The following is an 18,321-nucleotide window of genomic DNA, read 5'->3' as shown; positions in this document are numbered from 1 at the left end:
TTGTGGACGTATGTTATATATAATTTTGTGTTTGTGTGTGTAATTGTGTGTCTGTGTGTAGTTGTGTGTGGTTTTGTGTCTGTGTGTGATTGTGATTGTGTGTGTGTGTGTGTGCATGTCTGTGTTTTTGTGACAGTATGTTATATATAATTTTGTGTTTGTGTGTGTAATTGTGTGTCTGTGTGTAGTTGTGTGTCTGTGTGTGGTTGTGTGTCTGTGTGTGATTGTGTGTGTGTGTGTGTGTGTGTGTGTGTATGTATGTGTGCATGTCTGTTTTTGTGACAGTATGTTATATATATAATTTTGTGTTTGTGTGTGTAATTGTGTGTCTGTGTGTAGTTGTGTGTCTGTGTGTAGTTGTGTGTGATTGTGTGTCTGTGTGGTTGTGTGTGTGTGTGTGTGTGTGTAGTTTTGTTTGTCTGTGCTATTGAGTGAGTTTTGTGAGACAGAGATAGACTGAGAGAGGTTGAGAGATGATGTAATGTATTTGTATGAGTGAGAGTTGACAGTTAGAATTTGAAAATAAACACTCAGCCTAAACATTCTATGAATGTAAGTCTATGGGACTTTTTTGGGATGTTTGATCGGACGGTTTAGGAGAACCGTAAGTCAGATCCCTTAGAAAAGATATAGCACACCTCCTCAGATCAGACTGAAGGTCTGTGCAAAGTTTGGTGGCTGTAGCTTAAAAGCTCTAGGAGGAGTTAGAGTTAGAAATTTTGGTCTCAGAAGAAAAAGAATAACTAGATGAGGTTAAAGTTTGTGAACAAACTTTATGTTGGCTTGAGAAAGCCTAGTCTGAGAGTAATAGATGGAGCTGCAGTTGGGGCAGTTAAGTTAGTTGGGGCAGATGGGTTAGTTGGGGCAGAATTGGGCAGTTGGGGCAGAATGGGGCATTTGTGGCAGATGGGGGATTTAGGGTAGTTGGGGCATTTGGGGTAGAATTGGATAATTGGGGCAGACGGGGCACTTGGGGCAGATGGGGCATTTAGAGCAGTTGGGGCATTTAGAGCAGTTGGGGCAGAATGGGGCAGATGAGGCAGTTGAGGCATTTGAGGCATTTAGGGCAATTTGGGCAGAATGGGGCATTTAGGGCAGATGGGGCATTTAGGGCAGATGGGGCATTTAGGGCAGAATGGGGCAGATGAGGCAGTTGGGGCATTTGAGGCATTTAGGGCAGTTTGGGCAGAATAGGGCAGATGGGGCATTTAGGGCAGATGGGGCATTTAGGGCAGTTGGGGCATTTAGGGCAGTTGGGGCATTTGGAGCAGAATGGGGCATTTAGGGCAGATGGGGCATTTAGGGCAGTTGGGGCAGTTAGGGCAGTTGGGGCATTTAGGGCAGAATGGGGCAGATGGGGCATTTAGGGCAGATGGGGCATTTAGGGCAGAATGGGGCAGATGAGGCAGTTGGGGCATTTGAGGCATTTAGGGCAGTTTGGGCAGAATAGGGCAGATGGGGCATTTAGGGCAGATGGGGCATTTAGGGCAGTTGGGGCATTTAGGGCAGTTGGGGCATTTGGGGCAGAATGGGGCATTTAGGGCAGATGGGGCATTTAGGGCAGTTGGGGCATTTAGGGCATTTAGGGCAGTTGGGGCATTTAGGGCAGAATGGGGCAGATGGGGCATTTAGGGCAGTTGGGGCATTTAGGGCAGTTGGGGCAGAATGGGGCTGTGGGGCAGAATTGGGTAGTTGGGGCAAACGGGGCATTTGGGGCAGATGGGGCATTTAGGGCAGTTGGGGCAGAATTGGGTGTTTGGGGCAGATGGGGCATTTAGGGTAGTTGGGGCATTTGGGGCAGAATTGGGTAGTTGGGGCAGACGGGGCATTTGGGGCAGATGGGGCATTTAGGGCAGATGAGGCATTTGGAGCAGAATTGGCCAGTTGGGGCAAATGGGGCAAAATGGGGCGGTTAGGTTATTTGAGGCATTTGGGGCAGAATGGGGCAGATGGGGCATTTAGGGCAGTTGGGACATTTATGTGTGTGTTTGTGTGAGTATGATTGGGTGTGTAATATTGTGTTTGTGTGTGTAATTTTGTGGTTGTGTGTCTGTGTGTGCGTGTGGTTGTGTGTGGTTGTGTGTGTGTGTGTGTGTGTGTGTGTGTGTGTGTGTGTGTGTGCGTGTGTGAGTCTGTGTTTTTGTGGACGTATGTTATATATAATTTTGTGTTTGTGTGTGTAATTGTGTGTCTGTGTGTAGTTGTGTGTGGTTTTGTGTCTGTGTCTGTGTGTGATTGTGATTGTGTGTGTGTGTGTGTGTGTGTGTGTGTGTGTGTGTGCATGTCTGTGTTTTTGTGACAGTATGTTATATATAATTTTGTGTTTGTGTGTGTAATTGTGTGTCTGTGTGTAGTTGTGTGTCTGTGTGTGGTTGTGTGTCTGTGTGTGATTGTGTGTGTGTGTGTGTGTGTGTGTGTGTGTGTGTGTGTGTGTATGTATGTGTGCATGTCTGTTTTTGTGACAGTATGTTATATATATAATTTTGTGTTTGTGTGTGTAATTGTGTGTCTGTGTGTAGTTGTGTGTCTGTGTGTAGTTGTGTGTGATTGTGTGTCTGTGTGGTTGTGTGTGTGTGTGTGTGTGTAGTTTTGTTTGTCTGTGCTATTGAGTGAGTTTTGTGAGACAGAGATAGACTGAGAGAGGTTGAGAGATGATGTAATGTATTTGTATGAGTGAGAGTTGACAGTTAGAATTTGAAAATAAACACTCAGCCTAAACATTCTATGAATGTAAGTCTATGGGACTTTTTTGGGATGTTTGATCGGACGGTTTAGGAGAACCGTAAGTCCGATCCCTTAGAAAAGATATAGCACACCTCCTCAGATCAGACTGAAGGTCTGTGCAAAGTTTGGTGGCTGTAGCTTAAAAGCTCTAGGAGGAGTTAGAGTTAGAAATTTTGGTCTCAGAAGAAAAAGAATAATAACTAGATAGTAAAGTTTGAAGACAAACTTTAAGTTGGCTTGAGAAAGCCTGGCCTGAAAGTTTAAAACAGCTAGCTTGATTTAGCATGAAGCAAACATAAGCTAGCATGAGTTAGCATGAAGCTAGCATGGTTTAACATGAAGCTAACATGATAATTTAACATCAAGCTAGCATGATTTAGCATAAAGCTAGCACAATTTAGCTAGCATGATTTAACATGAAGCTAACAAGATGTAACATGACGTTAGAATGATGCTAGCATGATTAGCATGAAGCTAGCATTATGTTAACATGAAGCTAACATGAATTAACATGAAGCTAACATGATGTTAACATGAATTATCATGAAGCTAGCATGATGCTAACATAAATTAGCATGATGCTAACATTAATTAGAATGATGCTAACATTAATTAGCATGAAGCTAACATGAATTAGCATGATGCTAGCATGATGATAACATGAATTAACATGAAGCTAGCATGATGCTAACATGAATTAGCATGAAGCTAGCATGATGCTAATACAAATTAGCATGAAGCTATCATGACGCTAATACGAATTAGCATGAAGCTAGCATGGTGCTAATACGAATTAGCATGAAGCTAACATGATGCTAATACAAATTAATATGAAGCTAGCATGACGCTAATACGAATTAGCATGAAGCTAGCATGGTGCTAATACAAATTAGCATGAAGCTAGCATGACGCTAATACGAATTAGCATGAAGCTAGCATGGTGCTAATACGAATTAGCATGAAGCTAGCATGGTGCTAATACGAATTAGCATGAAGCTAGCATGATGTTAACATGATGCTAACATGAATTAGCATGAAGCTAACATGATGCTAACATGAATTAGCATGAGGCTAACATGAATTAGCATGAGGCTAACATGAATTAGCATGATGCTACCATGATGCTAACATGAATTAGCATGAAGCTAGCATGAGGCTAACATGAATTAGCATGAAGCTAGCATGATGCTAACATGAATTAGCATGAAGCTAGCATTATGCTAACATGAATTAGCATGAAGCTAGCATGATGCTAATATGAATTAGCATGAAGCTAGCATGACGCTAATACGAATTAGCATGAAGCTAGCATGATGTTAACATGATGCTAACATGAATTAGCATGAAGCTAGCATGATGCTAACATGAATTAGCATGAAGCTAGCATGATGCTAATACGAATTAGCATGAAGCTAGAATGATGTTAACATGATGCTAACATGAATTAGCATGAAGCTAGCATGATGCTAACATGAATTAGCATGAAGCTAGCATGATGCTAACATGAATTAACATGAAGCTACCATGATGCTAATACGAATTAGCATGAAGCTAGCATAACGCTAATACGAATTAGCATGAAGGTAGCATGATGCTAATACGAATTAGCATGAAGCTAGCATGATGTTAACATGATGCTAACATGAATTAACATAAAGATAGCATGATGCTGATATGAATTAGCATGAAGCTAGCATGATGCTAACATGAATTAGCATGAAGCTAGCATGATGTTAACATGAATTAGCATGAAGCTAGCATGATGCTAACATGAATTAGCATGAAGCTAGCATGATGCTAACATGAATTAACATGAAGCTAGCATGATGCTAACATGAATTAGCATGAAGCTAGCATGATGTTAATACGAATTAGCATGAAATTAACATAAAGCTAACATGAATTAGCATGAAGCTACCATGTTGCTAACATGAACTAGCATGAAGCTAGCATGATTTAACATGAAGTTAGCAAGATTTATTATGAAATTAGCATAAAGCTAGCATGAAACTAGCATGAAGCAAGTATGACTTAGCATGAAGCTAGCATTAAGCTAACATGACCCAAAGACCCAACCCCCATGTCTCTATGATGTTCAGATCCAGAGATATAAGGCTTTGTTTATTATGTTGCTAGGGTGCTCATATTTGGTTGCTAGGGGTGTGGCTTAATACCTCAATAAGAATCCTAAGAGACTGATTGGATGCCTGAGTAAAATGAGCCCACACCCATGTCTCTATGACACTCTGGTGCAAAGATATCCATCTTGGCTTTATATAATGGTAGTCTATGGGAGATGTTGCTAGGGTACCCAAAATTGTTGCTAGGGGCGTGGCTTAATAGCTCTGGGACAACCCTGAGAGACTGATTGGATGACTGAGTAAAATGAGCCTACCCCCATGTCTCTACGACACTCTAAAGTGAAGATATTCCATTTGGGACGCTTTTATTCCCTTATATGGGCATGTTTCCTGCCCCATTATAAGTCAATGGGAGATTTTGGGGGCCCCTTACACCCCAGGGGTACAGCTTACACCCCATTGTGATGTATGTTCTTACACAGCCTGTCAGACTCCTTAGATGTGGTAAGTCACAAGTTTCTACAAGTTTCTCACTCGCAGCTATGACCCGTCAAAGTTTGTCTCAATGTTAAGTCAATGGGAATTTTGGGGTCTTTGAGCGCCCCGTTTAGGAATTCGGAAGGTCCCATCAGTTAGAAAAGATATAGCAACTCGAGTCAGATCAGACTGAAGGTCTGACCTGAGTTTGGAGTATGTAGAGTTAAAGCTCTAGGAGGAGTTAGAATTGGAAAATTTTGGATCAGAAGAATAATAATAATAATAATAACTAGATAGGTACATTTCCTGAAGAAAATGTGAAGTGGTGCTTGCCGTGGCAAAATTCTGGGGGCAATGTATGATTATACTCCGAGTCACGAGTCAAACGGTCCAACCCCCGTGTCTCTACGATGTTCTGATGTGGAGATATAAGGCTTTGTTTATTGAAGGTAGTATGATTACAATGAAGTTAGCATGATGTTAGCATAATTAACGTGAAGGTAGTATGATGTTAACATGATTAGCATGAAGCTAGCATAAAGCGAACATCATTATCATGAAGCTAACATGATGTTAATATGATTAGCATGATGTTAGCATGATTATCAGGAAGTTGGCATGATGTTAGCATGATTAGCATGAAGTTAACATGAAGCTAGCATGAAGCTAACATGATTAGCATGAAGCTAGCATGATTATCATGAAGCTAGCATGATTAGCATGATGTTAGCATGATTAGCATTATGTTAGCATGATTAGCATGAAGTTAGCATGATTAGCATGAAGTTAGCATGAAGCTAGCATGAAGCTAGCATGATTAGCATGAAGCTAACATGATTAGCATGAAGTTAGCATGATTAGCATGAAGCTAGCATGAAGCTAACATGATTAGCATGAAGCTAGCATGAAGCTAGCATGAAGCTAACATGATTAGCATGAAGCTAGCATGAAGCTAGCATGATTAGCATGAAGCTAGCATGAAGCTAACATGATTAGCATGAAGCTAGCATGATTAGCATGAAGCTAGCATGATTAGCATGATGTTAGCATGATTAGCATTATGTTAGCATGAAGTTAGCATGAAGCTAACATGAAGCTAGCATGATTAGCATGAAGCTAGCATGAAGCTAACATGATTAGCATGAAGCTAGCATGATTAGCATGATGTTAGCATGATTAGCATTATGTTAGCATGAAGCTAGCATGAAGCTAACATGAAGCTAGCATGATTAGCATGAAGCTAGCATGAAGCTAACATGATTAGCATGAAGCTAGCATGATTAGCATGAAGCTAGCATGAAGCTAACATGATTAGCATGAAGCTAGCATGATTAGCATGAAGCTAGCATGATGTTAGCATGATGTTAGCATGATTAACATGAAGTTAGCATGATTAGCATGAAGCTAGCATGAAGCTAACATGATTAGCATGAAGCTAGCATGATTAGCATGAAGCTAGCATGATGTTAGCATGATTTTAGCATGATTAGCATGAAGTTAGCATGATGTTAGAATGATTAGCATAAAGATAGCATGATGTTAGCATGATTAACATGAAGCTAGCATGATGTTAGCATGATTAGCAAGAAGTTAACATGAAGTTAGCATGAAGCTAGCATGATTTAACGTGAAGTTAGCAAGATTTATTATGAAATTAGCATTAAGCTAGCATGAAACTAGCATGAAGCTAGTATGACTTAGCATTAAGCTAGCATGAAGCTAACATGACCCAAAGACCCAAACCCCATGTCTCTATGATGTTCGGATCCAGAGATATAAGGCTTTGTTTATTCGGTTGCTAGGGTGCTCATATTTGGTTGCTAGGGGCGTGGCTTGGGAGTGGCCAATGATGTGGCCAGTTATTACACTCCGAGTCACAAGTAAAACGGTCCAACCCCCGTGTCTCTACGATGTTCTGATGTCGAGATATAACTGTTTAAATGTTATGTTGCTAGGGTGCTCAAAAGTGGTTGCTAGGGGCGTGGCTTAATACCTCAATTAGGATCCTGAGAGACTGATTGGATGTCTGGGTAAAATGAGCCCACCCCCAAGGCTCTATGACACTGTGCTGCAAAGATATCCATCCTGGCATTTTATAATGGCAGTCTATGGGAGATGTTGCTAGGGTGCCCAAAATTGTTGCTAGGGGCGTGGCTTAATAGCTGTGGGATGATTCTGAGAGACTGATTGGATGCCCGAGTAAAATGAGCCCACCCACGTATCTCTACGACACTGTAAAGCAAAGATATCCCATCTGGAACGGTTTTATTCCCTTATATGGGCGTGTTTCCTGCCCCATTATAAGTCAATGGGGCACTTTTGGGCACCTCTTACACCCCAGGGGTACAACTTACACCCCATTGTGATCCATGTTCTTACAGAGCCTAACACCCTCTTCAAATGTTGTAACCCACATGTTTCTACAAAATTCTCGAGCGGAGCTATGACTCGTCAAAGTTGGGCGCAATGTTAAGTCAATGGGATTTTTCGGGTGGTTTTTCGCCCCCCTTTCGGAAATCCTGCACCCGATCGCTTATAAAAGTCATAGCACACCTCTCCTCAATAAGCCGGTCGATTTGAGCCCTATTTCATGGGTCTACGACAAAGCGTGCGGGACGAGTTACGCGCCGAAAAAAGTGTCCAGAAAAAGAAGAATAATAATAACTAGATAGGTACATTTCCTGAAGAAAATGTGAGTGGTGCTTGCCGTGGCAAAATTCTGGGGACCATAAATGATTATACTCCAAGCCAAAAGTAAAACGATCCAACTCCCATGTCTCTACGATGTTCTGATGCGGAGATATAAGGCTATGTTTATCCGGTTTCTAGGGTATTGTATTTGGTTGCTAGGGAAAAAATGCCATCCACTAGTGATTACCCTCCGAGTCACGAGTCAAACGGTCCAACCCCCGTGTCTCTACGATGTTCTGATGCGGAGATATAAGGCTTTGTTTACTCTGTTGCTAGGGTAGTGTATTTGGTTGCTAGGGAAAAAATGGCATCCACTAGTGATTACCCTCCGAGTCACAAGTCAAACGGTCCAACCCCCGTGTTTCAACGATGTTCTGATGTAGAGATATAAGGCTTTGTTTACTCTGTTGCAAGGGTACTGTATTTGGTTGCTAGGGAAAAAATGGCATCCACTAGTGATTACCCGCAGAGTCACGAGTCAAATGGTCCAACCCCCATGTCTCTACGATGTTCTGATGCGGAGATATAAGGCTGTGTTTATCCGGTTGCTAGGGTACTGTATTTGGTTGCTAGGGAAAAAATTGCCATCCACTAGTGATTACCCTCTGAGTCATGAGTCAAACAGTCCAACCCCCTTGTCTCTACGATGTTCTGATGCGGAGATATAAGGCTTTGTTTACTCTGTTGCTAGGGAGCTGTATTTGGTTGCTAGGGGAAAAATGGCATCCACTAGTGATTACCCTCCGAGTCACAAGTCAAACGGTCCAACCCCCGTGTCTCTACGATGTTCTGATGCGGAGATATAAGGCTTTGTTTACTCTGTTGCTAGGGAGCTGTATTTGGTTGCTAGGGAAAAAAATGGCATCCACTAGTGATTACCCTCTGAGTCATGAGTCAAACGGTCCAACCCCCGTGTCTTTACGATGTTCTGATGCGGAGATATAAGGCTTTGTTTACTCTGTTGCTAGGGTACTGTATTTGGTTGCTAGGGAAAAAAATGGCATCCACTAGTGATTACCCTCCGAGTCATGAGTCAAACGGTCCAACCCCCGTGTCTCTACGATGTTCTGATGCGGAGATATAAGGCTTTGTTTACTCTGTTGCTAGGGTACTGTATTTGGTTGCTAGGGAAAAAAATGGCATCCACTAGTGATAACCCCCGAGTCATGAGTCAAACGGTCCAATCCCCTTGTCTCTACGATGTTCTGATGCGGAGATATAAGGCTTTGTTTACTCTGTTGCTAGGGTACTGTATTTGGTTGCTAGGGAAAAAAATGGCATCCACTAGTGATAACCTTCCTAGTCACAAGTCAAACGGTCCAACCCCCGTGTCTCTACGATGTTCTGATGCGGAGATATAAGGCTTTGTTTATTCGGTTGCTAGGGTGCTCAAATTTGGTTGCTAGGGGCGTGGCTTGGGAGTGGCCAATGATGTGCCCAATTGTTACACGCCAAGTCACAAGTAAAACGGTCCAACCCCTGTGTCTCTACGATGTTCTGATGCCGAGATATAACTGTTTGAATTTTATGTTGCTAGGGTGCTCAAAAGTGGTTGCTAGGGGCGTGGCTTAGTAAGTCTTTAAGGATCCTGAGAGACTGATTGGATGCCTGAGTAAAATGAGCCAACCCCCATGTCTCTATGACACTGTGGTGCAAAGATATCCATCTGGGCATTTTATAATGGCAGTCTATGGGAGATGTTGCTAGGGTGCCCAAAATTGTTGCTAGGGGCGTGGCTTAATAGATCTGAGATGATCCTGAGAGACTGATTGGATGCCCGAGTAAAATGAGCCCACCCCCTTGATTCTACGACACTGTAATTCGAAGATATCCCATCAGGAAAATTCTTATTCCCTTATATGGGCATGTTCCCTGACCCATTATAAGTCAATGGGGCACATTTGGGCGCCTCCTACACCCCAGGGGTACAACTTTCACCCCATTGTGATGTATGTTCTTACAGAGTCTACCACCCTCTTCAAATGTTGTAACCCACAAGTTTCTACCAAATCCTCGAGCTGAGCTATGACCCGTCAAAGTTGGGCGCAATGTTAAGTCAATGGGATTTTTCGGGTGGTTTTTTGCCCCCCTTTCGAAAATCCTGCACCCGATCCCTTATAAAAGTCATAGCACACCTCTCCTCAATAAACCGGTCATTTTGAGCCATCTTTCATGGGTCTATGACAAACTGTGCGGGACGAGTTACGCGCCGAAAAAAGTGTCCAGAATAAGAATAATAAGAATAAGTATGAGCAATAGTAATAGTGATGCCTTGCATAAATGCAAGCACCACTAATAATAATAAGTTTAAATAGCATTTCAATAAGTTGGCTTTCACAAGCCAACTTAATAATAATAATAAGTTTAAGTGCAACAACAGTATGTTGGCTTTCTCAAGCCAACATAATAATAATAAGTTTAAGTGCAACAACAGTATGTTGGCTTTCTCAAGCCAACATAACAACACGACTGGGGCTCATAAGCCTTTGATGGAGAACAGTGTTTTGTGTAGCTGGTAGTGTTAGGGTTGCAAAGGGGTGGAAAGTTTTCGGTAAATTTGTGTAAACTTTCCATGGTAACTTAATCTGTGGAATTTTGGAAATATTCCAGATTGGAAGTTTAACTGGGATTATTTGAGAATTTATATAAACTATATCATATACAAACATAAATTAACATTTTGTTTGGTCATAATGCATACAAGGTAAACAAATTTTAAAAATGAAGTTTAAAAAAAATGACCTCAAACTTTTTAACGGTAGTCTGTAGTTACAAAAGATTTTTATTTTAAATAAATCTGTTCTTTTACTTTTATTCATCAAAGAATCCCAATACTTTCGCTCATCAAGCCTGAATTTATTTAATCAAAACTCTATAAGAAATCATTCTAGTAAGCAGTGATATATGTGCAGGGTAGAAATTGCATTAAATCTTTTTATTTAAAGCAAAATTATGCCGCAAGATTTTTTTTAACGACCCCAGTAGTCAACTCTGCAATTTGTTCAAATTCCCAGTTTATTTCCATTAAGTCCCAAATATTACCGTTAATTCCCATGGAAAGTTTCCAACCCTAAGTAGTGTGTTGTTTTAATAGCGAACAGCTTAAGTTGTATCTTGAGACTCTTGAACACAAAAGCCAATCTGTTGTTTAATATGACGATGTAACTCATTGTGTAACATGATTAAAATATTTTATTCAAAATATACAGGGGTGCATGTTTGGGATGTCCAAATTCTTTCACACAACTTTGTGACCAGAAAGAACCTTTGTGTTAATGATGGCAATAATTCACCCAGAAACCTACATGAACAGGTTTCATTCTTAAATTCTCTCTTCTCTTTAATATCACAAACATGGCTTTCATCTCATATAATCCGTCTATAACCAAAGAGGACCCTGTTTGCTGAATCACACCAGTGACACAAAGTGAAGAGGAACAGATTTGTATATTTGATGTGGACCCACAGGGCAGTGATGATGATGATGATGATGCTTGATAGATCAGACAGAATTCTCAGTCTGCGGTCCCAACAGCTACTGGTGTTTGATGTCATATTAAACGGCTGCCCTGTGGGATGGGGCGATTTCTGGAATTCTGTGAAATGGGATCTTCAGTCATCCAGGAAGAAGTAGTTACCGCTCTTCTTCTGTTCCACATCCTGAAGAGAAGAGAAAGCGGGTTTTAATATTGAACACAAGCAACTTCATTCACTGGCTGTGCCGCAATATCTCACGAGCTTGCCGTCTTTAAGCATTTCATTTACCTTGATGGAATTGAGTTTGTTAATTCTTGGTCTGAAGTTGTTGGGGTCCCTTCTGAATGTAATCCCGAGCTGAGATAAAAACTTATTCATGCCAGCCAACAGGTTCTGAGGACTGATGACATCACATCAATGTCAGTGTCGGATGCAACATCATGCACGTATTCAAAGAGGAGAGAAAACACAAAATTTACTTGGATATAAATGAAAAACCAAACACAGAGTATACAGAAGGAACTATCACACACTTGTTTCATTAATCAGACAGCAGTTCTCATACGAGTCAATAATGTAATTATTATCAACAATATGCATCACTCAGGGTTCCCACAACTTAGTTAACTTCAAATTTAAGGACCTTTCAAGGACTTTCCAGCTCCAATAACCTCAAATTCAAGGACTAAATGTGGAAACACATTTCAAGTGAGATCAAGGTTACATCGTGTTACCTTTAAAGATACATTGTTACAGTTCCCTTTTGAGGGAACTCGCGCTGCGTCATTGTGGTGACACTTTGGGGACGCCTCCAGGGGTAAGTGCGTCTGAATGTGTATATCAAAATTCAACCAATGATGAAGCTTAACGACAAAGACAGGGTGACGCGGGAGTCAGGAAGTATATCGCTATCTGAAATATTGCCAAAGACGGTGTTACAGGGACGCAGGAAGTATGACAAGAGAGACGCAGCGTAACCTGAGACTTTTTCATGTGTCAAACAAAAAAAAACAAAAAAGCATTTTGGTATGAATCAACATTCACATACAGAAGATATGAGCATTTAAAGCGAACAGTTTAGCACGTGTGCTTAAAAAGTCTAGAATTGTATGATATTATCCTACAATACACAGAATAATATGGATTTTTTTTTCCAGAAAACTTCTTGCATAAAATAGATTCAAGCACTTTCAATGACCTGTATCTATATTTTCAAAAACTTTCCAGGGCCTTGAACTTTTTCCCCACATGCACAAACTTTCAAGGACCTGTGGGAACCCTGATCATTGAAAAATGATGAAATAAAATGGCAAGAACATACGCATTGGCGACGGTGCTTTTGGAGGGATTGCCGTCGAACACAATGACTCGGTCCGCCAGGTAAGTAGCCATGATAAAGTCGTGCTCCACCACAAAAGCGGTCTTCTTTGCGTGGAGAATGAATCTGCGCAGAAGGACACAATGTTATAATGACAAGCCCCTCCCATATCAGAAGTTGAATCTGAGTGTTACTTTACAGATGCGTTACCGTTTGATAACTCTGGCAGCCATCAGACGCTGCTCAGAGTCCAAGTAAGCAGAGGGCTCATCGATCAAATACACATCTGCTGGTTTCCCTAAACACAGAGCCAGAGCCACACGCTGCAACTCACCACCAGACAGATTTTGAACCTACACACACAAACACAGACTGTCAGTATAGTGTACATGTGTTTGAAATCAGCATGTGTGTTGATATGTGTAGCGCAGACTCACGTCCTGGTCGATGATGCTCTCTATCTGCATGGGCTTCATGACATCAGTGACAAACTGTGGATGCGTGTACGCATCTCTGATCTTATCGTGCAGCAGAGCTCGTACGCTGCCCTGTAAAAAAACACACACAATGAGTATATGTGTGTGTATGAAACAACTTAAAGAAGATTCAAGAGTTTAAACTCACTTTAAACTTAGGGCTGATCTTCTGTGGTTTGTAGCTGACGTTCAGGATGGGCACTTCACCTGAAGACACATGTTGGGTTACAGCAGGACATCTACAGAAACTATATATGTGTTCAACACCGTTTCCCTTCCTCACGGTGAAAGAAATGTCAATAAATATTTGCTGTAATATGTATGATGTTTTATCAGTCAGAAGTCCTGATTATCGACAACAATGTGCCACATTCAAAAGATTGTGGAGCTTAATCATAATGAATATTATCCACACAAAGAATGCATGAGTTCCATTTAGAAAGTAATGACATTTTGATACACAAGAGCTTGGCTAGATCAGCGCATGCATGTAAAGCTGAATTTTACCTCCTCCGTCTGGTTTAAGGCCTCCAGCGAGCATTCTGATAAATGTTGTCTTCCCAGTTCCTGTAAAAAGAAAAGTCCTCTCTTATCAACACTGTGTGACTTCTTTAACTCTGACCTTTATCATCATCATCATCTTTCTTCTCACCGTTCTCTCCCAGCATGACCATGATCTCAGAATCTGTAAACTCTCCTTCAGTGATGCGGAGCGAGAACTCTCCCATGCTCTTCTTCATGTCGGGGTACTGATAACGACAAAGTTTCTTCACTTCCTCCTCAGCGGCCGTCTCTGCCACCTTAAACACCAGCGACGTCTCTCTGAAGCGCAAATTCTCCGTCGGCACGTAACCGTCCAAGAAAATATTAATTCCTGAAACACAGCGAATGTTCTGGTGTAAACCCAACCTTATGGTAACAAAGTCTAATTTATAAGTGCTCCAGGAACATTTCTTCTAGACAGGCAGCTCACTATAATGCCTAAATTGGTAGTCTGGGCAGGTCACTATGTAGACCACTTACTATGATGCCCCAAAATGAGACAAAGATTGTGTGTCTGTGTAAATTGTACCTTCTCTGACGCTGAAGGGCATGGTCACCACTCCATAAGCGCTGGGAACTCCATACAGACAGCAAATGAAGTCAGACAGGTAATCCAACACACTCAGATCGTGCTCCACTACTATGATGTACCTACACAAACACACACAGACTTATCACACTTGTGTAACTCAAAAGAAATTTGCCCTTACCATAGCAGGTACCATGACAAACTTGAAGTATTTTCGCACCTGTCTGGAGAGATGAGGGAGCGGATCGTGATGGCAGCTCTCAGCCTCTGTTTGACGTCGAGATAACTGGACGGCTCATCGAACATGAAAATATCAGCTCTCTGAATGCACACAACCGCACAGGCGAATCTCTGCAGCTCTCCTCCTGATAAATCCTCAACATTACGGTCACGCAAGTGCAACAGATCTGACCAATCAGAGCACAAAACACTGTAATTATCAACATGCATCACTCCTGACATGATTCAGCGCAATTTTGCAGGCGAAACACTTTAAGACTAAGTGCACAGATCTAGCTGTTCACACACCAGCTCCTCTGATTTGGTGTCATCCTTCCTGCTCAGAATGGCTCCTACTGACCCCTACAGAATAAACAAAGACAAACGTCAAGACTAAAAAAGCTAAAGCATCTTCCAATTGAATTTTATATTGCCATCCACCTCCCAATGTATTAAAATAAGATACTGTGAAGCACTAAAATGCAACTTCATACTGACCCCTTAACGGTTTTGGGGATCTGATCAACATACTGTGGTTTCACGATGGCCTTCAGATCATCTTCCAGAATCTTGGTGAAGTAATTCTGCAGCTCAGAGCCACGGAAATACGTCAAGATCTCCTGCCAGTCAGGGGGAGCGTCAAATCTACCGAGATTTGGCTTCTGCTTTCCAGCCAGAATCTTAAGAGCCGTGGACTTTCCAATACCATTGGTACCCACGAGCCCCAGCACCTCTCCTGGACGAGGGATGGGCAACCTGACAGACACAAATCCTCCTTTAGATTAGACGACATACAGAAGTATAAGAAAGGTAGAGATGAATCAGAGGTGCATGTTTGTACCTGTGAAGTTTGAAGGAGTTGGCACAATATCTGTGAGTGGTTTCCTTCTCCAAGTTGCTTGGCAGGTTTACGATTGACAGAGCGCCAAATGGACATTTCTTAAAACAATAATCAAGTTAAAATCATGATGCATACAGAAAAATGTACCAAAAAAAAGACAACCTAACTGAAATACCTTGATGCAGATACCACAGCCGATGCAGAGAGATTCAGAGATCCAAACGATTTTACTCTGAGGAGAGACCTCAATACACAGTTTACCTGAGAAAGCACAAGCGTACAGGTGAGTGAGCCAACAGCTACTAAACCCTCTTTAAAACTCCCTTTAATCTTTTCAATGAGAAAATCGGTGTGTGATTCGTACCCATGCGCACCACAGGGCAGCTCTTCTTGCACTCCTGACGGCATTTCTTGGGTTTACATTTGTCATGGTTCACAATAGCGATTCTGGTGTTTTTGTCAGCCATCTGGTTGGTTTGATGTCACACGCAGGTGACGCAAATCTACAGGAACAGAGGAGGTCTGGACCTCACTAAAGACAAAGAGAGGCAGGGATTATTGTCCAAGACATTACGACACACATCATCAGCCAGCAATGCACTGTAGACATTAATACACAGACATAAAAACAATTACAGGCATGACTCATACAGCAGCAAAACATTTCTGTAGGGTCCACACTTCAGGCAAGGTCTTGTCTTTAAATTTTCTTCCTAGCAAAGAACTGAAATATTTTCCTAATGTCCACAGATAGGAGCAATATCATGGCTTAAATGGTTAGTTCACCCACAAATGACAATTTGATCCTAAATCACTTACCCCTGTGTCGTTCTAAACCACCAAGTCCTCTGATTGTCTTCATTTTAGATATTTTTAATGAAAACCAGAAGGCTTGTGACTGTCCCATAGACTCTAGTTTGATTTACAATTATTTCCCCAGAAAAGAATGAAAGACATCGGCAAAACAATTTCATCTCCTCCTTGTCTGTTTAGTGCGCGTTCACGAGCAGACTATGGTGCATGCTGCTGACGTAACCTGCTGACATAGTTGCCAACATTTTTGTTTATTTTTCCTTTTTTATTCAAGCCATTATGCAAACAATACTTAAACAGACCGTATAATGCTGCATTTACACCAACCGCGGTAGAGGCGTGAAGCACGAGTGATTTCAATGTTAAGTCAATGTGAATACGCATTGATGCACGTAGGTATGGGCGATATGCCCTAAAATCCATTTTGCGATATACATTGCAGCCTCTTGCGATAGCGATATGTATTGCGGTATGATGCTTTTAATAAACTCGTTTCAGAACACGTTATAAAGACCCTTAGAAAAAGTGTTTAAGTCCATAATGCTTGCTTTCTCTGCGTGTCTACTTCGCACTACACTAGCAAATGCATTCAAACTGTTCAAGCTGCAAACTAGGCGCGGTAGACGCGATTTTGACGCCTGAAACGGGGTTGGTGTAAACGCAGCATTAGTGCACAAATTACTTGCCACCGTATTTTGTGTCTGTACGTTGGCGACTATGTCAGCAGGTCACACCATCAGCATGCGCAATAGTCTGCTCGTGAACTTTGTTTTGTTTTCTATGGGACAGACACAAACCTCGCAGTTTTCATCTAAAATATCTAAAAATGTGTTCTGAAGACAATCAAATGACTTACACGATACAGAGGCGTAAGTGATTTATGATCAAATTGGCATTTTGGGGTGAACTAACCCTTTTAACAGTAAAGTAAGACCTGCAAAATTGCTAAAAATGTATTATTCATTTTTTACATTTTTCCTCAAAAATGTCTAAAACTAAAATGTTCATTATTGATGACAAGACTGCTGGTATAGCAGAAACAGCCATCACAAACAGCTTTTGGACAAGTATGATAATCTTTAAAGCGGCAAAACATATCTGTCTATCAGTAGTTAACATACCCAGCCAGTACCCAGATGTAAGACAATGAGATACAGTTGACACCAGCTGTCACACTCTGACTGACTGACTCTGAATCAGTCAAAACCACACCGGTCCACCTCAACAGATCAGATGAAGGATATTTTATCATCTATCTGCCCGCTTTCAGACAGACAGGTCACGGCTCTCTCTAGATGAATGATGTTGCCCAAAGTGAGGAGCAGAACCCACGTGACAGAAGCATGAAGCCACAATACATCAACAAACCTCATATTTTTTCATTGTAATTTAGAGTTAAGATGACGCATTCACCAATTAGTCCCTCTGGAGAAATCTATATGGTGATCCTGATTAGACTGGAACATGACACCTTTCACTTCTAACCAATCAAATCTTTAATCACTACGCCACATGGACAACCGTAAGTAATTTAATAAAAGCAGACCACTCCCTACTGAACACCCCATCACATTACAGACCCCAAATTACACCCGGATCCGTTTCATAACAATACAGCTACCAAAACTGCCACATCTGTTCTTTCGAAGCATGTGTAAGCGCGCTCGCGTCATGAATCCACCACGCGAGCGATACAGTGATGACGCAAGGGTTTACCTCAATATTCCCATGTCATTTTCTTTAAAATCACCACACAATTGTACCTAATCTCTCTCAAATTACTGTTATTACTGTATAATTACTGAACACTTCAACCAAACTGCCATTTTAATATTGGTGGATAACGGACACATTTCAATGAAAACGAGAAGGCCTTTCGCGCATACAGCTGTTTTGCTATTAGTCCGTCAAACGTCTATAAATATCTAATACATTATTATAAACAACAATAAAAACGCCGCTCACCTCTCGGCGACGCGAATAGCGCACTGCAAAGCGTTAATAAGCGCGCAAAGTCTTCGTTCTCGGTGAAAAACGAACAGCGCGTGCTATCTTTGCACCGCGCACGAGACTACACCGGTAGCAAAGATGGCGCCTGAAAACGTGACGCTAAAGGAACGCGACGACACAGA

At 41.5% G+C, this 18,321-nt stretch overlaps 1 protein-coding gene across 1 annotated transcript; it reads right to left on the bottom strand.

Annotated features, from left to right (window-relative positions):
* Nucleotides 1-11,142: 11,142 nt before the first annotated feature.
* abce1 (ATP-binding cassette, sub-family E (OABP), member 1) lies at nt 11,143-18,309 on the bottom strand. Its single transcript, XM_073875631.1, is given in 16 exon segments — nt 11,143-11,633; nt 11,739-11,850; nt 12,772-12,894; nt 12,979-13,121; nt 13,206-13,316; nt 13,393-13,451; nt 13,752-13,811; nt 13,897-14,118; nt 14,317-14,438; nt 14,537-14,723; nt 14,808-14,885; nt 15,023-15,291; nt 15,377-15,474; nt 15,552-15,637; nt 15,741-15,908; nt 18,155-18,309. Coding segments are annotated over 15 exon segments (1,821 nt in total). The 5' UTR covers nt 15,844-15,908; nt 18,155-18,309; the 3' UTR covers nt 11,143-11,585.
* Between the last annotated feature and the right edge of the window lie 12 nt (nt 18,310-18,321).

This window comes from Misgurnus anguillicaudatus, chromosome 13 (assembly GCF_027580225.2).
Source record: "Misgurnus anguillicaudatus chromosome 13, ASM2758022v2, whole genome shotgun sequence".
Classification (NCBI taxonomy): Eukaryota; Metazoa; Chordata; class Actinopteri; order Cypriniformes; family Cobitidae; genus Misgurnus; species Misgurnus anguillicaudatus.
Note: the sequence above shows the minus strand (reverse complement) of the source record. Positions and strands in the feature narration are given on the sequence as shown.